General features: G+C 43.3%; 1 protein-coding gene across 1 annotated transcript in view; it reads left to right on the top strand.

The window, feature by feature from the left end:
- Nucleotides 1-5,447: 5,447 nt before the first annotated feature.
- LOC121574844 (ski oncogene-like) overlaps nt 5,448-24,790 on the top strand; it is a 44,928-nt gene continuing 25,585 nt past the window's right edge. Inside the window, exon 1 of the mRNA XM_041887473.2 lies at nt 5,448-6,810. Within this exon, the coding sequence (XP_041743407.1) occupies nt 5,911-6,810 (900 nt within the window). The 5' untranslated portion in view covers nt 5,448-5,910. The remainder of the gene's footprint in view (nt 6,811-24,790) is intronic.

Genomic DNA, 24,790 nt, shown 5'->3' with positions numbered 1-24,790 from the left:
TATTGGGGTAATTGTGTCTGTTTTTAAAAAGGTTAAATATCAATGTATTTGTTAAAAACATGTACAAAGCAAATTATTTTGGGATTTATGAGAAAATAAAACTGAATGACTAAATTGTGTTGTATGGATTACAATCTTACACTGAACATTCAATATTTAAAGCTTTACCATCTCACATTAATTCATGTTACATGTGTAAACAAACAATATGTTGCCCAGAATGTTCTTTGGCCTACGGTTATATAATAAGATTGTAATTTTTTATATTGCCATAAAATTCCTATGGCTTCCTATTTTTCCAGCTCTTATTAACTGATATTTTAGCACCCTCTAGTGGTACAAAACTGTCTCAATGAAGCCATGTAAAGTGAAGGACTGGGTGGGAGTTTATTCCTGACCATGCGATCAGACAGGGGAAAACTGGGCCCATGGGTGGATTCATTACGTCTTGCAATGGAAACCGTTTAAGAACCAAACGGAAGCAAACGGAACGAAATGGGGCAGGAACTACCTGAATTTGTCCAGTAGAAACGCTCGTGTTCGATGCAAAACGTTTTCTGTTTGGAGTAAACGTTTTCTGTTGCAAAACATCGACATTATTATTATATTATTGCATATCTGTAACGTTCAACATTTGGCTACTGAACGTGGCCATGGGGTGTATTCACTATGTCTTCCAACGGAAACTGTTTACTGTTCAAGAAATAAACGGAAGCAAACAACCTAACGGAGAGGGACCTACCTGAATTTGTCCATAGAAACGCTAGTTTTTGTTGCAAAACGTTTTCCATTTGGAGTAAAAGGTTTCTGTTGCAAAACGTTTTGCAACAGAATTGGCGTTTTCTGCACCAAAGAGTTCAGCATATGTGGCAGAAATTAAGACTGCTACATAAACCTATAGTATACACTAACTTATTGTACACATTTTTCCAGGCTGTATCACAATCTGGCTGTAATTGGGAGTCTCATAGGGTGGTGGCACAATTGGCATCGGCCGGGCTAGAACATGTATATTTATTTTATATTATATAACATTTCTAAGCATTCATAATGGCGTATTCATGAATGTTATTTTAAAGTGTTAAAGGCTAGGATTTGCTATAATCTTGTAAGCTACTAAAATACCCAATTGAAATAATTTAGCCTAATGTGACTATTAAAAAATAAAATAATAATAGTAATATTTTGTGTGATATATTCATTTGGAGATTAGGGTTTGATAACTAAATGTACTTATTTATGTTTAGCAATGGGGGAAAAAACATTGTTGTAAGGTTATGTTTGGGCTAGGGGAGACCGGGGCTAAATGTAACACTTTTTGCCTTTTGCTTATTTATGTATATACTATTTTAGGGCTCTATTTAATGTGTATCGCGGTATGTCAGTCTTACAGCGTGGATGAAATTTAAAGGCAGTATTCCCACATTAGTGTGTGTTGGAACATTGCTGTGGGGACATGCTTCCATTCAGCCACAAGAGCATTAGTGAGGTCGGGCACTGATGTTGGGCGATTAGGCCTGGCTCGCAGTCGGCATTCCAATTCATCCCAAAGGTGTTCGAAGGGGTTCAGGTCAGGGCTCTGTGCAGGCCAGTCAAGTTCTTCCACACCAATCTCAACAAACCATTTCTGTATGGACCTCACTTTGTGTACAGGTTTCATGCTGAAACAGGAATTGGCCTTCCCCAAACTGTTGCCACAAAGTTGGAAGCACAGAAATGTCTAGAATGTCATTGTGTGCTGTATCGTTTAGATTTCCCTTCACTAGAAATAAGGGGCCTAGCCCGAACCATGAAAAACAGCACCAGACTATTATTCCTCCTCCACCAAACGTTACAGTTGGCACTATGCATTGGGGCAGGTAGCGCTCTCCTGGCATCAGCCAAACCCAGATTTGTCCGTCGGACTGCTAGATGGTGAAGCGTGATTCATCACTGCTCCAGAGTCCAATGGCTCCTAGACGTTTCCACTTCACAATAACAGCACTTACAGTTGACCGAGGCAGCTCTAGCAGGGCAAAAATTTGACGAACTGACTTGTTGGAAAGGTGGCATCCTATGACGGTGCCACGTTGAAAGTCACTGAGCTCTTCAGTAAGGCCGTTCTACTGCCAATTATTGTCTACTGCCAATTATTGTCTATGGAGATTGCATGGCTGTGTGCTCGATTTTATACACCTGTCAGCAACGGGTGTGGCTGAACTAGCTAAAACCACTCATTTGAAGGGATGTCCTCATACTTTTGTATATATAGTGTATATGTCTCAGCTACCATTACACACTGTAACTCAGTTCCTAGGACATACCAGTTGTATATATAGTGTATATGTCTCAGCTACCATTACACACTGTAACTCAGTTCCTAGGACATACCAGTTGTATATATAGTGTATATGTCTCAGCTACCATTACACACTGTAACTCAGTTCCTAGGACATACCAGTTGTATATATAGTGTATATGTCTCAGCTACCATTACCATACCAGTTGTTTACAATTCAAACCGAAAGTGGCGGAGGTGAAATGTTACAATGAACCCCGTAGGCTCTAGCTACCGTAGGCGGGGCTCTAGCTACCGTAGGCGGGGCTCTAGCTACCGTAGGCGGGGCTCTAGCTACCGTAGGCGGGGTTTACTGTAACAGGCTACAGGGTTAAATGTAACAGTCGTCAACGGTAAAAATTAGGGGTAATATAAATATTTTGTGATTTGAAACTGATATTTGGATGGAAATATACTAAATTCACAAAACATATTTTAATTTGATATTTTAGGCATAATAATAATAATAATAATAAGTCATTTAGCAGACGCTTTTATCCAAAGTGACTTACAGTCATGTGTGCATACATTTTTACGTATGGGTGGTCCCGGGGATCGAACCCACTACCCTGGCGTTACTTTTTCCACATTTTGTTACGTTACAGCCTTAGTCTAAAATTTATTAAATTGTTTTTTTCCCTCATCAATCTACACACAATACCCCATAATGACAAAGCAAAAACAGTTCTTTAGAAATTTTAGCAAATGTATTAAAAATATTACATTTACATAAGTATTCAGACTTTGTTGAAGCACCTTTGGCAGCGATTACAGCCTCAAGTCTTCTTGGGTATGACGCTACAAGCTTGGCACACCTGTATTTGGAGAGTTTCTCCCATTCTTCTCTGCAGAGCCAGGTTGGATGGGGAGCATCGCTGCACAGCTATTTTCAGGTCTCTCCAGAGATGTTCAATCGGGTTCAAGTCCAGGCTCTGGCTGGGCCACTCAAAGACATTCAGAGACTTGTCCCGAAGCCACTCCGGTGTTGTCTTGGCTGTGTGCTTAGGGTCGTTGTCCTGTTGGAAGATGAACCTTCACCCCAGTCTGAGGTCCTGAGCGCTCTGGAGCAGGTTTTCATCAAGGATCTCTCTGTACTTTGCTCCATTCATCTTTCCCTCAATCCTGACTAGTCTCCCAGTCCCTGCCACTGAAAAACATCCCCACATCATGATGCTGCCACCACCATGCTTCACCGTAGGGATGGTGCCAGGTTTCCTTCAGATGTGACGCTTGGCATTCAGGCCAAAGAGTTCAATCTTGGTTTCATCAGACCAGAGAATCTTGTTTCTCATGGTCTGAGAGTCTTTAGTTGCCTTTTGGCAAACTCCAAGCGGGCTGTCATGTGCCTTTTACTGAGGAGTGGCTTCCGTCTGGTCACTCTACAATAAAGGCCTGATTGGTGGAGTGCTGCAGAGGTGGTTGTCCTTCTGGAAGGTGTAGTATATGAAGATTAACAGCAATAATTAGCAACATTGACTCGACACTACAAAGGTTCCTCACATCTCCATAGAGGAACTCTGGAGCTCTGTCAGAGTGACCATCGGGTTCTTGGTCACCTCCCTGACCAAGGCCCTTCTCGCCCGATTGCGCAGTTTGGACGGGCGGCCAGCTCTAGGAAGAGTCTTGGTGGTTCCAAACTTCTTCCATTTAAAAATGATGAAGGCTACTGTGTTCTTGGGGACCTTCAATGCTGCAGAAATATTTGGTACCTTTCCCCAGATCTGTGCCTCGACAAAATCCTGTCTCGTAGCCCTACAGACAATTCCTTCAACCTCATGGCTTGGTTTTTGCTCTGACATTTACTACAGGTGGACTCCAATCAAGTTGTAGAAACATCTCAAGGATTATCAATGGGAACAGGAGACACCTGAGCTCAATTTCGTGTCTCATAGCAAAGGGTCTGAATACTTATGTAAATAAGGTATTTATGTTTTTTATTTTTAATACATTTGCTAAAATTTCTAAAAACCCGTTTTCGCTTTGTCATTATGGGGTATTGTGTGTAGATTGATGAGGGGTAAAAAATATTTTATCAATTTTAGAATAAGGCTGTAACGTAACAAAATGTGGAAAAAGTCTAGGGGTCTGAATACTTTCCGAATGCACTGTATTTTATATTAGCATTCAAAAGTATGAATGTGACATTTTTCATTTTTCTAAGTTATTATTTAGTTATTTAGTTGTACTGGGATACTTGATGTAAAGAAGTTAAATTTGATATCATTATGTGAATGTGTCTATATACCATATAAAATACAATATAATTTTAGGTACATTGCGTTACAAATAACCCTGTTACAATGAACCCCCATTACTAATCTGAGTCTAATCTAAGTCTTGTAAGAAAATACAACAATCATTATTGTCATCAGCTATTCCAATCAAAACCCTCTTCTTACTGATCAAAATTATATATAAATGTAGATACATGGAGAATGTTCCACAGGTCAATAATCAAAAAAGAGAGCCAGCAAGAATATTTACTTCAGGCTTTAAAAAAAAAAGTGTGTCCCCCTTTGACCTCAGAACAGCCTCAGTTTATTGGGGCATGGACTCTACATGAAAAACCCAGCAGCGTTGCAGTTCTTAACACAAACCGGTGCGCCTGGCACCTACTACCATACCTCTTCAAAGGCATTTAAATATTTTGTCTTGCCCATTCACCATCTGAATAGCACATATACGCAATCCATATCTCAATTATCTCAAGGCTTAAAAATCCTTCTTTAACCTATATCCTCCCCTTCATCTCTACACTGACTGAAGTGGATTTAACAAGTTACATCAATAAGGGATCATTGCTTTCACCTGGATTCACCTGGTCAGTCTATGTCATGGAAAGAGCAGGTGTTCTTAATGTTTTGTATACTGAGTGTATTTACCACAGACACCAAGACTGTGGTAGCACACAAATATTTATGAATTTATCCACGGCCATGGATACATTCATGCATTATAAAGGCTCCTTGGAACTAGTTTTAATAGTTTCAATTGAGATTAATGTATTTTTCCCATTGAGGTCAGACTCCACCCTTACTCTCGAGTCTACTAGGTTTTTGTGGCTGCTGCTGCAGCTGCCATGGTATGAGGGGGAGGGACAACTCGTTCAGCGAACAGCCAGCCCGGGGAGTCAGTCACATTCCTGGCCGGGATTCAATGACTGAACCAGACACAAACAAACAGAGAGAGACGGAGAGAGAGAGAGCAAGAGAGAGAGAGAGAGAGAGAGAGAGAGAGAGACTGCGCAGACTAGGCATATTTGAGGATCACATCGTCAGACTAGACATAGACATTAAAACCAGGGACTTGACTGCTGTGGAGAAGAGAAACATTATATCATTTTGACGCTCTTTTTGTGAGTGGTCCGACATATTTCTCTTTCATATCTGTGGGCTGGTGGGAGTTAACGGTATTTAAACTCAATAGTGTCCTATCCTCATTTTTAAATAGATAACGACCCGGGCCGGTGGTAACCTTGTCTGGTGACATGGAAATGCGCCGCAGTGGACTTACTGAGTTTTTTGGTGGATTTTGAAGACAACTGATTAACATAGATCGCTTAAATTTGAACTCACTTCTCTAGTGGCGAAAACATGGAGGCTCCATCAAGCTTTCAGCCTCATCCAGGACTTCAGCAAACTCTTAAGCAGTTTCATTTGAGTTCCATGAGCTCCCTTGGTGGACCGGCGGCGTTCTCCGCTCGGTGGCACCAGGAAATTCTCTTCAACAAAGATGGAAAAACAGCAGAACTGATGCTGGCCATGCCTGCCCTGACACCCCAGGTTCTGTCGGGGCCGTTGTTCATTCCATCCGACCGCTCCATCGAAAGGTGCGAAACTGTCCTGGAGCGCGAGCCAATTTCTTGTTTCGTGGTCGGCGGCGAAAAACGGCTGTGTCTGCCGCAGATTCTCAACAGTGTCCTGCGAGATTTCTCGCTTCAGCAGATCAACTCGGTGTGCGACGACCTGCATATCTACTGCTCCCGGTGCACCGCGGACCAGCTGGAGATCCTCAAAGTCGTGGGTATCCTGCCCTTCTCTGCCCCATCATGCGGACTGATCACCCAGACGGATGCTGAGCGCCTCTGCAATGCCCTCATTTACGGTGGTATCTACCCTCCTAACTGCAACAAGGAGCTGTCTGGCTCCCTGGATTTGGAAAGGACAGAAAAAAGCTTCAAAGTATACCACGAATGTTTTGGTAGGTGTAAGGGGTTATTTGTCCCAGAACTGTATACCAGTCACAATGCCGCCTGTATCCAATGCATGGACTGCAGACTCATGTACCCCACTCACAAGTTTGTGGTCCATAGTCACAAAAGACTAGAGAACCGGACAGTTCACTGGGGATTCGATTCGGCTAACTGGCGGGTCTATGTTCTCCTGGACCCGGACTATACAGGGAAAGAAGAGAAGGCTGTCCTGGAGCAGAACCTCAAAGAAATGAAAGGCAAATTTGACTTCGTGAACAAGTTCTCAAACAAATCATGCCGTGTAAGTCTGTTCAAGTTTTTTTATTAAAGTTTGTGTTAAAAATAGTTTTTAACGTCTTTGATGACGAACATTGACATTTAATTAAGTGATAATGCCCGAGAAGCAACCAATCAGCATTCAGGATTAGACCCAACCGTTGAATAATTTGTGATAACCTATTGGTGTTGTTATTCATTTATTAATGGTAGTGTTTCTGTCATTTAAATAATGGCCCTATTATACAGTTGCGTGTTAAGAACAACTAAGGATATCTGAATATTATATGTTATTGCATGCCATTTAGCCTACACTATTCAGTCATTCCATCACTGTTACATTTGCAACTGACAATGTACAGTAAGGATGACCAACCTGTATATGATGGCCCCTTCCCCTGCTCTGTTCTATTGGTCTCTCTCTCTCTCTCTCTCTCTCTCTCTCTCTCTCTCTCTCTCTCTCTCTCTCTCTCTCTCTCTCTCTCTCTCTCTCTCTCTCTCACTCACTCACTCACTCACTCACTCACTCACTCACTCACTCACTCACTCACTCACTCACTCACTCACTCACTCACTCACTCACTCACTCACTCACTCACACACATTCACACACACACCATTTCGTTTTCCTCTATGCCTTTTGGCCCTGCAGGTACATTGGTTTAAATTCAAATTGACATTAAAAAGGTTGTTTTAAAATGTTGCTTTAAAAAACAAAAGAACCTCAAACTATCACACCCCTGAGTGGTCCTCCAGTCTACTCTCCTTGGGGGAGGGGGGGGGGGTGTGTCACCGGTCCAGAACCCCCTAGGGTAACTCAAGGGCATCTGCATATGACAGATTTTATTAGTGTCAGAATGGGGAGGGGGAATGGCCACAAGGTGGGTTAGGGGATAAGAGTTTAATGAGCTATGGGTTATCAAGATGTGTGTTAGATCAGAATAGGTTGTGTGTGCGAGCTTGTGGTGGTGGAAGGTTTTCAGGGTGACCACCTGCCTGAGGTCTATGGCTTTGCTGCCTGGCTCCACGGGAGGTTCACAGATGTTCAGAGTGGACAAAGGACAGGGAGACATGGTGGCTGTTTCCCTCAGCTCACAACAGCTGTTGAGTGGGACTTTGCTAATGACTGGACACTATGTTTCACCAAGATGTAACAACTACACTCTTAACAGGAGACAGGCTATGTCTCTTCAATATCCCTCTCAGTGACTTTACATTTCATTATCATTCGTACACAGGAAATTGTGGAATTTGTATGTGCAATTAGAAATGAATGGAGGTCTACCTCGAACAAGAGAGGCTTGGTTGAATATTAGTGCTGAGCGATTAACCGAAATGTCGGTTATTTTTCAGTTTCTAAACAACTAATTGACTGACTTCAGTTAAAATATTTAAAATCCAAATTTTTAAAGTTTTTTTTTTTTTAGCTCAATGCGCATATTGCACAGTTTCTTTAGAGATAAATCACGTCCAGCCTGAACTTGGCGATGTAGTAGGGAGATTTAGTTTCCTACAGGCCAATATTCTACATAGTTTAGCACATAAAACGTGGTAATTAACTGCAATGACCATAATCCATTACGCATCTATTTGTCCGGTCTGTGTTTCTTTTACTCCTGCTATGGAAGAGACCAGAATGCATGATCTTGAGGGGATATAGAGAGCAGCAGTTTCTTCGCGAGGGATCTCTACCTGAAAATACATGATCAAAGTGATTGATAGTTGGTATTTAGCAGTCATAAAAGTATGCCTTATTTAAAACATTTAGATGTTGTCAGACAACTTAGACAGCATCTCTATAGAGATGAGATGATGACTTGGAATGAAATAATAGTCATCAAATAAAACAACTGAAATATTTTATTAAAGTAAACTAATGTGAATAAATGTTGGTTAATAAGTGATAAGCGGTATGGGCCATCATGGGACTTTTGTTAATGATTTTATTCTGTATTGTTACAGCATTCAACCCAAATAATTGAAACCGAATTCGAAAACCTTGATTATCTTTTAATAATCGAACCGAAACTGAACCGACCTCAAAAAGCACTAATCACTTAGCACTTTTTTAATATTGATGCAGTTCCATTGTGATGGTGGATGTTCAGACGAGGTATCTCAGAGACAGTTTGCAATGTATTATTAATGATTAGCTACAAAGAGATGTAAGGACCTTTTGTGGTGTAGAAAAGAGAAATCCACTATATTCATATGTTCTGTGATGGCTCCGATCAAAAATATCCTGGATTAGATCCTAACAAAGTACATTGCATTGCAGATTCCATGAATACATTGTCCTCCATGTTTAATTCAACATATATTCTTAATTTCTAAGTTGCTTGTAAAACGGCTTCCAAAGTCTCTGTTTTGAGACACAGTAACATTGTGCCCTCTACAGTTTTCAAAATCTCACAGTTAATGCACATTTAATAAACAGTTACATAATCTGTGTCATTTCGATTTAAGATATGGACATACAGAACTACACAGTGGCTCGGACCTAAAGAAAAAATGTCTGTATGTGGCAAAATATCCACCACCTGTGGCTTACTGCTGTTGTCCTAACTGTAGTCATCATTACATTACATCATTACATCATGACATGATATATGGTCAGTGTGTTTGATATTTAAAAAACTGTGAGGTCTCTGCTTCAGGGGGCGTAGGGTGGGGTGGGGGAGTGGTGTGTGCATGTGTGTCTGCCTGCCTGCCTGCCTGCCTGCCATGGTTCACAGTCAGTAGTGTCCCAGTTAGCAGACAGCCAGGCCTGGTCCTTGGGGAACTGCACACCAGTGGTCCCATACATCACTCTGACAGGGGAAGCTGCTGAGAGACTGGACTGACAAGGCCACTAGCAGCCAGCTCTGGCTCGCTTACCCATAAAACAACAACAATGTTATCAACCCGCCTCAGACCCACACTAATGTCAGGGTGTTTTATCAGTCAGACCTCATCCAGGATCATGTCTGTCTGTCTGTTTGGGCCTTCAGTTACACTACTGTACACGGAGCTCTGTAAACTAGGCTCAGTTAAAAATTACCATTTTGCTATTTTTGAGTATTTTCTTTGACTAAAAAGTGAAAGTATAGTGAGATAATAGGTCGTTCAATTATAAAGTTCTGTGGAAAATATTTAACAGGGTTTCTACATAGCTAGAGACAGCATCATAAACTCAGCAAAAAAAGAAACGTCCCTTTTTCAGGACCCTGTCTTTCAAAGATAATTCGTAAAAATCAAAATAACTTCACAGATCTTCATTGTAGAGGATTTAAACACTGTTTCCCATGCTTGTTCAATGAACCATAAACAATTAATGAACATGCACCTGTGGAACGGTCGTTAAGACACTAACAGCTTACAGACGGTAGGCAATTAAGGTCACAGTTATGAAAGAGGCCTTTCTACTGACTGAAAAACACCAAAAGAAAGATGCCCAGGGTCCCTGCTCATCTGCATGAACGTGCCTTTGGCATGCTGCAAGGAGGCATAAGGACTGCAGATGTGGCCAGGCAATAAATTGCAATGTCCGTACTGTGAGACGCCTAAGACAGCGCTACAGGGAGACAGGACGGACATCTGATCGTCCTCGCAGTGGCAGACCACGTGTAACAACACCTGCACAGGATCGGTACATCCGAACATCACACCTGCAGGACAAGTACAGGATGGCAACAACAACTGCCCGAGTTACACCAGGAACGCACAATCCCTCCATCAGTGCTCAGACTGTCCGCAATAGGCTAAGAGAGGCTGGACTGAGGGCTTGTAGGCCTGTTGTAAGGCAGGTCCTCACCAGACATCACCGGTAACAACGTCGCCTGTGGGCACAAACCCACCGTCGCTGGACCAGACAGAACTGGCAAAAAGTGGTCTTCACTGACGAGTCGCGGTTTTGTCTCACCAGGGGTGATGGTCGGAGTCGCGTTTAATGTCGAAGGAATGAGCGTTACACCGAGGCCTGTACTCTGGAGCGGGATCGATTTGAAGGTGGCGGACTGAGCTTGTTGTCATTGCAGGAAATCTCAACGCTGTGCGTTACAGGGAAGACATCCTTCTCCCTCATGTGGTACCCTTCCTGCAGGCTCATCCTGACATGACCCTCCAGCATGACAATGCCATCAGCCATACTGCTCGTTCTGTGCGTGATTTCCTGCAAGACAGGAATGTAAGTGTTCTGCCATGGCCAGCGAAGAGACCGGATCTCAATCCCATTGAGCACGTCTGGGACCTGTTGGATCGGATGGTGAGGGCTAGGACCATTCCCCCCAGAAATGTCTGGGAACTTGCAGGTGCCTTGGTGGAAGAGTGGGGTAACATCTCACAGCAAGAACTGGCAAATCTGGTGCAGTCCATGAGGAGGAGATGCACAGCAGTACTTAATGCAGCTGGTGGCCACACCAGATACTGACTGTTACTTTTGATTTTGACCCCCCCTTTGTTCAGGGACACATTATTCAATTTCTGTTAGTCACATGTCTGTGGAACTTGTTCAGTTTATGTCTCAGTTGAATCTTGTTATGTTCATACAACTATTTACACGTTCAGTTTCTTTTTTTGCTGAGTTTAGTTGAATTTCATTGTTCGGGTACAGAGCAGACAGGGAACAGAGGGGGATGACACCAGAGTTCAGGGGTGGACTGGGACCAGAAATCGGCCCTGGCATTTCTAACACAGCGGCCCATTTTTCCCCCTCTTAAGGCCCCCACACTGGCCCACTTTTTTCCTTGAGTCCCCAAAACCGTTCCATTCTTTGCTTGAGTCCCCCACACCGGCCCATTCTTTCCTTGAGGCCCCCAGTATTAGCCAGATAATGATCATTCTGCACTAAAAACCCAAGTTAGACAGGCCCACTGGGCTAAAAATGGACCAGCCCATCTGGCATTTGCCCGAAATGCTTGATGGCCAGTCCGCTCCTGTCAGAAGTCCATTGTGTCTGTTTTAAATCGAATCCTGCATTTGGTCATTTAGCCGTTGCCTAATGTACAGATGGGGGCAGATTGGAAGAAAACAGGCTGTAGACTCTCATTGAGGAGATGCGGGCCCAGTGGGGCAGGGCCTTAACATGTGTTGTCAAAGAGCTGTGACACCTGACCTCTATCCACAGAGACTGACCCCACTCTCCCCCACTCTTTTTACAGCATCCAATCAGATGTCCTTATGTCCAGTCCACTGGCCAGATGGCTGTCTGATTAAAGACCGAGAAACACAGCAAATAAATAAATACAAATAACAAACATTATTCCCAACTAGCCTAGCAACCACGCAAATACAAAAACACATAGTGCACCAGTATCTATCATACAGGAAACAAGTACACCAGTATCTATTATATAGGAAACACCAGTATCTATCAAACAGGAAATAAGTAAACCAGCATACAACGCAAACAAATTATCTTATGAAACCCCACAATTCAAATAAATAACCAAATATCAAAGGTACAAAATAATGATATTGATTGCTTTTCTGAAATATGAATTCCGCCTGTTCTTCTATTTAGGGAAAGTACATAAAATATGATTTTGTGATAAACAACGAAAATATATATATATATATTTTTATCATTATCCAATATTTCTTAGTATAAGCTTAAGAAGTTAGAGCAATAACATCAATCTTGTGTATGAATGTAGAGAAGAAGCGGACTCTGGAGACCCATGTAGTCCTTCCTTAATGGAATGGATATTAAACCTGTTCATGCGAGGCCAATTTATGCCATTTCTCATCCCATTGTTCTGTTCACTCCATCAAATTAGCCTCAAACCTGGGACCAAACCAATCGACTGAGTAGTCTACTCTGAGGTGGAGAGGGACGGTGTGTGTGAAGTCCTACATCTGTGTGCTTATGTATTGCTGTGTGTAACTTATGTCTATCAAGACAAATCACATTTTATTTGTCACATGCGCCGAATACAACAGGTGTAGACTTTACCGAATGCTTACTTACGAGCCCTTTCCCAACAATGCAGAGTAAAAATAAATAAAAAATAAGCTTTAAAAAAGAGGAAATATTAACACAATAAAATAATAATGCTATATACAAGGAGCACCAGTACCGAGTCAATGTGTAGGGGTACAAGGTAGTTGAGGTAATTGAGGTAATATGTACATGTAGGTAGGGGTAAAAGACAGTGTGCCCGTGTGTGTCTGTGTTTACATGTGTGTGTATGTGTATTCCTGTGTGTGTGATGGGGTATATATGCGTGTGTGTGTGCAGTACGTGCATGTGAGTGAGCATGTATTATGCCTGGATCAGCTGGGCTGGGTGATTAAAATGAGCTCCCATTACCGCTCCAATCTGTCTGCTGACCTCTGGGAAGCCCTGAGAGCACACATGGTTCATCCCCCCTGCCCCTGGTCCTCAGTCACCCCTGTCTGACCACCACTGACCCAACACACACTTCCTCACTGACCAGCACCACCCCTAAACGGACCAGCCAAGCCAGACCCAGCATCTCCAACCCCTGCCTCCAGTTCAACCTAAACCATAGCCTAGTCCCTAAACAAACATATATTTCAGTGGATAATGCATCCAGTCCAGAGTGTTGTTGGGAGGATTCAATATAAGGAGCTCTGAGTCTGTTCAATTTCCTCTTCTCTAAACCCTTTTGAAAACATGGCCCACTAGAGAAGTGCATCATCCCATCTTCTATGTGATTGAAGGACAGTGGGGGCAGTGTGTCAGAAAGAGTGGTGTGAGGGGCTCACAGGGGTCTCGCCCTCCATTCTCCAAAGGCTGACCCCCTGTTAAAAGGATGTCAGCTGGAGCTCTGTCATGGGTGATGTGTGCTAAAGACCTGCCGCCTCCTTTGTTCCAGAGCCCTGCCTTTCAGAGGTTGTTAAGTGCAGCCATTCCTTTTTGTTAATGTCTTGTTTCTTTGGGGGGTGCGTGGGTAAATGGTCTCTAACTCACAGGCTCTCCCAGGGTGGGAAACCAATGACTGAGCACTTTGCTGTGTCTGTCTGTATCAATGGCATCCTGTTCCATGTAGGGCAGCCAGTCGCCACTGACTGGTCACTGTCTATCTGCTTCAAAAGCATGCACACTAATCTGAAAGGACAGCGCCAAGTAGACCTCATACCATTATTCCCACTTCATAACCTATGACAAATAGATGGTACAAGGTTTGTTGATGCGGTGTACATTCTTTAAAGGTGGTGTGCAACAGTAGTCAGTCAGAGAAGAAGGAGATTATTGAGGAGAAGGAGGTGTAGAGGAGGAGGAGCTTAGCTGTGGCTGTGACTGTAGTCTTGCTGAGAACAGATGCCTGGATGGGGTTTGGTGTTATTTTATGATCATCAATTCATCTGCGATAGCCTCGTGATTATGAGATACATGATTAAGACTCTGCTCCATCTGCTGTGGATAGCGAAAATCCTGGAGCCTGCGCCTGCTGCTGGGAGGATAGGAGGACTAAACTGCTGCTGGGTAGGAGGTTTTAATCCTGGTAATCCTGGAACACTCCTGGAATGCACTGACTCGGTTTGGATCTAAATAAACATCTGGACGTCTCGTTGGGGGTCTGAGTGATGGGTCTGAGTCTAGTGTCTAAGTTTGACCTCTTCAGACTGGGAAACTTTACTGTTCCACTTCCCTCATGTCTGGCCTTGATCCACTCACATGATCTTGTAGAGTTACTGCTAACTTTGTCTGGAATTTTCATTATTTGATTATTAGAGAACAGGAATTAGAAATATGAGAATATGTCTTCCAGACTGGCTTGCTGCAGCAACACACAAGGCTTAGTAATATTAGGATGATTCTGATGAAAGTTTCTTTCTAACGTTATGTTTTTTGAAGCCACAGACAGTAGAAAATATTTTGGTTGGTTTGCCTTTGAACTGACCTGCAGTACTAGTCTGTGTTTTGGATCTTTCAGACCACATTGGAGCAGTGCTACAGTAATGTAGCTCCAGCCAGAACAGAACAGAGCAGGGCCTGCTGGTGCCATATGACAAATCGGCATGCTGCTCTCGCCTACGTTCTGCCCACCAACCACCCCCAAAGCTATCAGGAGGATTAGCTCACGTAGCTAAACCAAACAGACTGCTCAATGTTCAGACAGCATTTGTTCCAAATCTTTCCTCTGGTTTGATGGATAATAGCTCACAAATCATGCAATCATTTCAGTTGTAGCTGGTACAAATTGTAGGCTACGCTACAATAACTGAATTCTAAAAGGAAAAGTAGTGAATGTTTTAAGGATTTACTACTTCCTTGCTCTCCAGGATATACATCATTAATTTTAGGATTAATTGGTACAGATTAACGTTGAACTCACTGCAGGGTTCAGTTCAGAATTCAAACAAACCAAGACGCAGAGGAAAGCGTCTGTTAGCAACCAACATTATTCTGTAATAGAAATCACTAGGTTAGAAAGCCTGGTTTGCATGAAATATGGTTTTTAACTGAGTGTGTGTCCCAGGCAGCATTCAGAGTTCTCTCAAAGACTACACACACACACACACACACACATACACACACACACACACACACACACACACACACAGTCAGTGAGGACTCACCCTCCACACACACACACATACACACACACACACACACACACAGTCAGTGAGGACTCACCCTCCACACACACATACACACACACACACACAGGCTGGAGTCTCCTCCATACAGTAGGCCTGTGATTGGAGGGCCGATGTGGTTGCTAAGCAGAGCTGCTCTTCCTCTGCTAAATAAGAACTTGATGCTCTCTCTCTGAGAGGAGTGTGCCAGAGCTGAGCAGCACAGCAAACACAGTCAGACAGGCAGGCAGGCAGGCAGGCCTCCCAACTAAGACTTACTCACAGCAGAGCAGAGAGACTGTAGGCTCCCCTTCTCCACCCTCCTCCACCGTGCACCACAGAGACATCCTCCTCCTCCTCCCTATAGAATACACACCTCCTCCTCCTTCTCCTACTACACCACATACAGCGGACCTCCTTAAACGGACCTCCCACCTCCTCCTCATCCTCCTCCTCCTGCTACACCACATACAGTGGACCTCCTTACACGGACCTCCCACCTCCTCCTCCTCCTACTACACCACATACAGCGGACCTCCTTACACAGACCTCCCACCACCTCCTCCTCCTACTACACCACATACAGCGGACCTCCTTACACGGACCTCCCACCTCCTCCTCCTCCTACTACACCACATACAGCGGACCTCCTTACACGGACCTCCCACCACCTCCTCCTTCTCCTCCTCCTACTACACCACATACAGTGGACCTCCTTACACAGACCTCCCACCTCCTCCTCTTCCTCCTCCTCCTCCTACTACACCACATACAGTGGACCTCCTTACACAGACCTCCCACCTCCTCATCCTCCTCCTCCTACTACACCACATACAGTGGACCTCCCACCTCCTCCTCCTCCTCCTCCTCCTCCTCCTACTACACCACATACAGTGGACCTCCTTACACAGACCTCCCACCTCCTCCTACTACACCACATACAGTGGACCTCCTTACACGGACCTCCCACCTCCTCCTCATCCTCCTCCTCCTACTTCACCACATACAGTGGACCTCCTTACACGGACCTCCCACCTCCTCCTCATCCTCCTCCTCCTACTACACCACATACAGTGGACCTCCCACCTCCTCCTCATCCTCCTCCTCCTACTACACCACATACAGTGGACCTCCTTACACGGACCTCCCACCTCCTCCTCATCCTCCTCCTCCTACTACACCACATACAGTGGACCTCCTTACACAGACCTCCCACCTCCTCCTCATCCTCCTCCTCCTACTACACCACATACAGTGGACCTCCTTACACAGACCTCCCACCTCCTCCTCCCTACAGCACAGAGCTCCTCCTCCTCCCTACAACTCCTATTTATTCTACAGAACATAGAAAGCACCTCGGTCCTACTGCCCAGAAGGCTGTCATTCATCTGAAGTCATCCTGTCCTGCCTGTCCCTCTGCAAATTAAGAGAGGGGGTGATGACAGGATGACCCGACAGCCAGCTGAATGAAGGAGGGGGAGACTCCTTTCTCTGCCTTTCTGCTCTGTTATATCCTATCAAGACAGGCTACCATCTTGTTTTATCTGCTCTGCCTTGAAGGCAGTGCATTTGATATCTCATACTGCAGCTCTCATACTGCGGTCCTCATACTGCGGCTTTCATATTGCGTCTCTCATACTGCGGCTCTCATACTGCGGCGTCTTTGCTCATCCAGCCCCTGCAAACTAATAGACAACCAGTCCTATTAACCACCTCACCACATGGCTAGGCTATTTCCTTCTGTGCTAGTTTTGTCTGGTAAAAGCTTTGGGATCCGCAGAGCAGCTATTGTCTATTGGTGAAAAGCTGGGAGCCCCTGTGTGCTCTTAAAATCAGCTCTACATGCTCAGTTACAGTGCAGTTGGCAGGCATACAGACATACAGGCAGGCTCCCATATCAAATGAATTCAGCACAGGTGTCTGTATTCTACTGGTCTGTACTGGGCTGAGTTAGACTTGTTTATTCAGTATTACAGGCCCTCTTGGGCACCCCCATTACTTTGTCCTTCTTTACCTCAAAGCATCTGCCTAGTCCGTCCTTTCGCTCTCGTTTGTTCTTCCTGTTTCTGACAGGAAGTGTCCTCATTCAAAAGCCATGATGTGTCTTTGCAGACGTGTCACTCCTAATTACTCACCAGAGCAGGGCTCTGTCTCTCTCCTTTAATCCCTCACTCCCTCCATCCCTGACATGGCGGCGCTCGCATTTAGAGAGACAGGCGCACCGATGAGGGATGCTATAGGCTCGGAGAGAGAGAGAGAGAGCGTCTTCCCTCTGCAGGGGCCTTAGATGATGAGATGGCCTCATTCTGTGGTGCTGCCAGGGTGGGGCCCTTAACTGGAGCTACCGTCCTCTGTCTGGTCTGCCCAGTGGGGCTGTGTGAACCGGTGGCATTGACGGGCGTCTGGCTGGCTTTATTTCCAGCCAGTCAGCGGGACGGCAGACAGACACAGGCTGGCTCAGCCTGAAATAGAGCTTGGACGGAGCTTTATCCCATAATGAGGAGACTATTATAAGCCCAGTGTCTTAAGGCAGGGAATTGGACGGTGTTAGGGCAGAGGTTAGCTTTTACATCACCTTAAAAAACTCCAAGCTGCTAATCATTTGGCACCAACAGCTTAATCTGCTGCATAGTGAAGAGAAGAGACAGAGTATCCAACTTCTATTGAGGCTGCAGTGACCTGACCTTTCTGGATGTAATGTGCTCTTTGGCAATGGAGAAGATGAAGGAAGGTCTCCTGAGAGGGAGAAAGTGAATATGGAGATGAATTAGGGGTTAAGAGATAGGTAACCTTTACGTTAAGAGATAGGTTCACCAACTACTTCTCAGATAGAGTTCAATGTGTCAAATCGAAGGACCTGTTGTCTGGACCTTTGGCAGTCTCTATGGGGGTGCCACAGGGTTCAATTCTCGGGCCGACTCTATTCTCTGTGTATATCAATGATGTCGCTCTTGCTGCTGGTGACTCTCAGATCCACCTCTACGCAGATGACACCATTTTGTATACATCTGGCCCTTCATTGGACACCTTGTTAACAACGAGCTTCAATGCCATACAACACTCCTTCCGTGGCTTCCAACTGCTCTTAAACGCTAGTAAAACTAAATGCATGCTCTTCAATCGAACGCTGCTTGCACCCGCCCGCCCGACTAGAATCACTACTCTCGGCGGGTCTGACTTAGAATATGTGGACAACTACAAATACCTAGGTGTCTGGTTAGACCGTAAACTCTCCTTCCAGACTCACATTAAGCATCTCCAATCCAAAGTTAAATCTAGAATCGGCTTCCTATTTCGCAACAAAGCCTCCTTCACTCATGCTGCTAAACATGCTGTCGTAAAACTGACTATCCTACCGATCCTTGACTTCGGCGATGTCATTTACAAAATAGCTTCCAACACTCTACTCAGCAAATTGGATGTAGTCTATCACAGTGCCATCCGTTTTGTCACCAAAGCCCCATATACTACCCACCATTGTGACCTGTGCGCTCTCGTTGGCTGGCCCTCACTACATATTCGTCGCCAAACCCACTGGCTCCAGGTCATCTATAAATCACTTCTAGGCAAATCCCCGCCTTATCTTAGCTCATTGGTCACCATAGCAACACCCACCCGTAGTATGCGTTCCAGCAGGTATATCTCACTGGTCATCCCCAAAGCCAACACCTCCTTTGGCCGCCATTCCTTCCAGTTCTCTGCTGCAAATGACTGGAACGAACTGCAAAAATCTCTGAAGCTGGAGACTCTTATCTCCCTCATTAACTTTAAGCATCAGTTGTCAGAGCAGCTTACCGATCACTGCACCTGTACACAGCCCATCTGTAATTAGCCCACCCAACTACCTCACCCCCATATTGTTATTTACATTGTTATTTATTTTGCTCATTTACACCCCAGTATCTCTATTTGCACATCATCTTCTGCACATCTATCACTCCAGTGTTAATACTAAATTGTAATTATTTTGCACTATGGCCTATTTATTTCCTTACCTCCATAACTTACTACATTTGCACACACTGTATATAGATTTTCTATTGTGTTATTGTCTGTACGTTTTGTTTATTCCATATGTAACTCTGCGTTGTTGTTGTTTTTATCGCACTGCTTTGCTTTATCTTGGCCAGGTCACAGTTGTAAATGAGAACTTGTTCTCAACTGGTTTACCTGGTTAAATAAAGGTGAAATAAAATTTCTAAAAATAAAATAAAATAAAAAACGTTGTGGAATGTTCCGATTTCACTATTGAAAGATTGGGAAAATTGCTAGTACAATGATATACAGTTAACAGCAGTGAAATGTCAGATGAACCCATGACAGACACAACAATAGATGAAGTCAGGCTGAATTATTCCAGGGCTATGACAGGGCAATGTTGGAGCTCATCTCCACAAAGACTCCCATCTCTGCATGTCCATATTTAATTCAGGCCTTTCAGCTGCTGAACTGTACAGGCTGATGATAGAATGAGCCTCTCCAAAGGGATTAGTCGCCCTCTCATCAGCCGGTACCCTAATTTATTTTCCTTTGTTGGGGTGCAGGCTGTACTAAATAGGATAAAGGACCTTGGCTGGACACAGTGGGAGGAAGTGGATTTTGTGTGGCTGGCAGGTGCAGTGGAGTGCGGACGGAGTGATAGTGGGGTTTTGGGTTGGTGTCTGTGTGTGTGTGTCTGGGTGTGTTTCTGTGAGTGTGTGTGTCTTTCTGAGAGAGAGAGAGAGAGAGAGAGAGAGAGAGAGGTGTGTGTGTGTGTGTGTGTGTGTGTGTGTGTGTGTGTGTGTGTGTGTGTGTGTGTGTGTGCGCGCCTCAGCAGGCCTGCAGGATACGTCTTCCCTAGGGCTGAGTGCTGCTGAGATAGACCAGGAACCTCTGGAACTGGACTTGAACCCTCCTCAGGGGTTTGCAGTAAAGGCTTCAGGCGAATGGTTTTCTTTCTCCTTCCTCCTCTCTTTCTCCTCACATCTGGGGAGCAGTGCTAGCGCCCCTGTCATCTTTTACTGCGCTGAGGTCATTTCCACCCTATCTGTAAAGTGAAAACACATGATGTACTGGGTTGGGCCTTGATGAAGCGGGGCTGGCATGGACCAAGACGGACACAGGCACACATTCAGCCTACCAACATTTTCCCAAACCTGCCTTTCTAACTAAGGCAAGTCTCAACGTAAGTTGTCTAAATTATTATGAAAAATATACCTATATGTTTCATCAAGTGAATGCTTTATTTGGCTTTAGTGCCAATATAATTATGTTCAAGGTAATTTGCAGTATCAGAAAAAAAGTATGTGAAAATTCCAAGCATGCTGCGGTTTTCTTTTTAGCTTGTTGAAAAAAAGAGCTGCACTGCAAAAATAAAACGTAAGCGGTCAGCTCCAGCAAATACAGATATAGGATCTTAATTTGATCACCCTGTTGCAGGAGAACTTTCCTGCATTGCAGGAAATGTAAAACTTGTAGTTTATTTGAGGTTTAAAAAGGCTTCTGAAGTTTGTAATTTCCACTTTTAAATGTGAGACTTGATTTTCCCTTAGAAAAATGTACCCCTACAAAAATGGGCATTAATTATAATCTACATAATAATTCACATTTGCTGTTGCTGCAGGATTATCTTCCTGCTTAAGCAAACTTGCTCAAATTAAGATCGTACATCTGCACTGTGGGCAGCCAGCGTCTTACTGGAAAACGGATGCATGCCCACTAAGCATTTACCAACGGCGACGTCTTTTGGAAGTTTTTTTTTTTTTTTTTCTGGTGCAGTCCGGACCGGCCTTGATTTCAATTTCCAAGGATGTAGATTTTTGGACCGGACCAAATCTGAACCAATCATAGATGTCTATGTTTGGTTCAGATTTTGTCCAATCTGGACCAGCCTTGATTTGGCCCAAACATAGATGTCTATAATTGGTTCAAATTTGGTCCAGTGCAGACCGTACCAAATCGCTTCTAAAGTTTTTACAGCACAGTACAGCACAATATAGTACAGTAGAGCACCACAGAGTACAGTACATTACAGTACAGTACAGTACAGTACAGTACACAGTACAGTACAGTACAGTACAGTAAAGAAAAGTATAGTACAGTACAGTACAGTACAGTACAGTACAGTACAGTACATTACAGTACAGTACAGTAAAGAAAAGTATAGTATAGTACAGTACAGTACAATACAGTAGAGCACAGTAGAGTACAGTAAAGAAAAGTAAAGTATAGTTTACTGCAGAGGTGGGACCAAGTCTGCAGAGGTGAGTCTCAAGTCGAGTCACAAGTAGAACGGGTCGAGTCTCGAGTCATGTCCAAGTCGTGCATTCTAAGAGCAAGTCAAGTCGAGTCGAGTCACAAGTTTAGTGAAAAAAAATCTATACATGCAATGTCTTGTTCAACTACAAATCGAGACCTTGGGACTATAAGGTTCTATCTGACATTTTTGTCAAAAACGAGTTAGTCACATATAATAGAGCTTTAGCTGGTTCTTCGTACAGTATGTCTGTGAAGTTATATTTTTGAAAAAGTGTCAATGTAAATAGTCCGGGTGGTCAGCAGTCTTATAGCTTGGGGGTAGAAGCTGTTAAGGAGCCTTTTGGACCTAGACTTGGCGCTCCGGTACCGCTTGCCGTGCAGTAGCAGAGAGAACAGTCTATGACTTGGGTGACTGGAGTCTTTGACAATTGTATGGGTCTTCCTCTGATACCGCCTAGTATATAGGTCCTGGATGGCAGGAAGCTTGGCCCCAGTGATGTATTGGGCCGTACGCACTACCCTCTGTAGCGCCTTACGGTCGGATGCCGAGCAGTTGCCATACCAGGCGGTGATGCAACCGGTCAGGATGCTCTCGATGGTGCAGCTGTAGAACTTTGTGAGGATCTGGGGACCCATGCCAAATCTTTTCAGTCTCCTGAGGGGGAATTTTGATGTGTTCTGACTATCTTGCGCAAAGCACTATCTGCGCAAAGCATCGTTCTGAGATATTGAGCATCTAAATTTTCACATCCCAGATTTCAGAACTGTTTAGTAGTGAATTCTTCTTTCATAACCCGTTAAGGTCCTCATCTAAAGTACAGAGTATCAAAATCCTGAGACATTTGTAAATCAGTTTTTGTAGAGGGGTGCAATCGCAGGCTTAAAGTGGTCCTATGGACAGATACTCCAATCCCCGCTGTGGAGCTTTGCAGCTCCTTCAGGGTTATCTTTGGTCTCTTTGTTGCCTCTCTGATTAATGCCCTCCTTGCCTGGTCCGTGAGTTTTGGTGGGCGGCCCTCTCCTGGCAGGTTTGTTGTGGTGCCATATTCTTTCAATTTTTTTATAATGGATTTAATGGTGCTCTGTGGGATTATTATTTTTACAAGTGCGATACTGACTCTGGCTGCGTGGATAGTAGCCTAATCCACTGAGACTCTGTGCCACAAAATGAGTGACAAAACTTTACAAAACCTGGCTAGATCATTTCAAGTCATCAGTCTCAAGTCAATGTCGAGTCCTGAGTCTTGAGGCTCCAAGTTGAAGTCAGGTCTCAATATATATTTTTTTCTATCAAGTCGAGTCTCAAGTCATCAAATGTGTGACTCGAGTCCAGATCTCTGGTGTACTGTATTGTCCCTACTTTACTCTAATGTACTCTACTCTACTGAACTAAACTGTACTCTACTGAATTAAACTCTACTGTACTGCACTGTACTCTACTGAATTATACTATAGTGTACTGCACTGTACTCTACTGAATTAAACTATACTGTACTGTACTCTACTCTACTGAATTAAACTATACTGTACTGCACTGTACTCTAATCTACTGAATTAAACTATACTGTACTGTACTCTACTCTACTGAATTAAACTATACTGTACTGTACTCTACTCTACTGAATTAAACTATACTGTACTGCACTGTACTCTACTGAATTCAACTATAGTGTACTGCACTGTACTCTACTGAATTAAACTATACTGTACTGCACTGTACTCTACTGAATTAAACTATACTGTACTCTATTGAATTAAACTATACTGTACTGCACTCTACTCTACTGAATTAAACTCTACTGTACTGTACTATACTCTACTGAATTAAACTATACTGCACTGCACTGTACTCTACTGAATTAAACTATACTGTACTGCACTGTACTCTACTCTACTGAATTAAACTATACTGTACTGTACTCTACTCTACTGAATTAAACTATACTGCACTGCACTGTACTCTACTGAATTAAACTATACTGTACTGCACTGTACTCTACTCTACTGAATTAAACTATACTGTACTGTACTCTACTCTACTGAATTAAACTATACTGTACTGCACTCTACTCTACTGAATTAAACTGTACTGTACTCTACTCTACTGAATTAAACTATACTGTACTGCACTGTACTCTAATCTACTGAATTAAACTATACTGTACTGTACTCTACTCTACTGAATTAAACTATACTGTACTGTACTCTACTGAATTAAACTATACTGTACTGCACTGTACTCTACTGTATTAAACTATACTGTACTGTACTCTACTGAATTAAACTATACTGTACTGCACTGTACTCTACTGAATTAAACTATACTGTACTGTACTCTACTCTACTGAATTAAACTATACTGCACTGCACTGTACTCTACTGAATTAAACTATACTGTACTGCACTCTACTCTACTGAATTAAACTATACTGTACTCTACTCTACTCTACTGAATTAAACTATACTGTACTCTACTCTACTCTACTGAATTAAACTATACTGCACTGCACTGTACTCTACTGAATTAAACTATACTGTACTGCACTCTACTCTACTGAATTAAACTATACTGTACTCTACTCTACTCTACTGAATTAAACTATACTGTACTGCACTGTACTCTAATCTACTGAATTAAACTATACTGTACTGTACTCTACTCTACTGAATTAAACTATACTGTACTGCACTGTACTCTACTGAATTCAACTATAGTGTACTGCACTGTACTCTACTGTATTAAACTATACTGTACTGTACTCTACTGAATTAAACTATACTGTACTGCACTGTACTCTACTGAATTAAACTATACTGTACTGTACTCTACTCTACTGAATTAAACTATACTGTACTGCACTGTACTCTACTGAATTCAACTATAGTGTACTGCACTGTACTCTACTGTATTAAACTATACTGTACTGTACTCTACTGAATTAAACTATACTGTACTGCACTGTACTCTACTGAATTAAACTATACTGTACTGCACTGTACTCTACTGAAATAAACTATACTGTACTGTACTCTACTGAATTAAACTATACTGTACTGCACTCTACTGTGCTCTACTGTACTAAACTGTGCTGTACTGTACTGTGATGTTCAAACTTGTAAAACATAACCTAGACTTCTATGATTCATTCATTTTTGGGTCTGGTCCGCACCGTCCAAATGTGTACGTGTTTGGGGAGCTCATTCGAATAATACCTAGAGTTTGTTTGTACATTTACATTTTG

Source organism: Coregonus clupeaformis, chromosome 10, assembly GCF_020615455.1.
Source record: "Coregonus clupeaformis isolate EN_2021a chromosome 10, ASM2061545v1, whole genome shotgun sequence".
In the NCBI taxonomy this organism is placed as follows: domain Eukaryota; kingdom Metazoa; phylum Chordata; class Actinopteri; order Salmoniformes; family Salmonidae; genus Coregonus; species Coregonus clupeaformis.
Note: the sequence above shows the minus strand (reverse complement) of the source record. Positions and strands in the feature narration are given on the sequence as shown.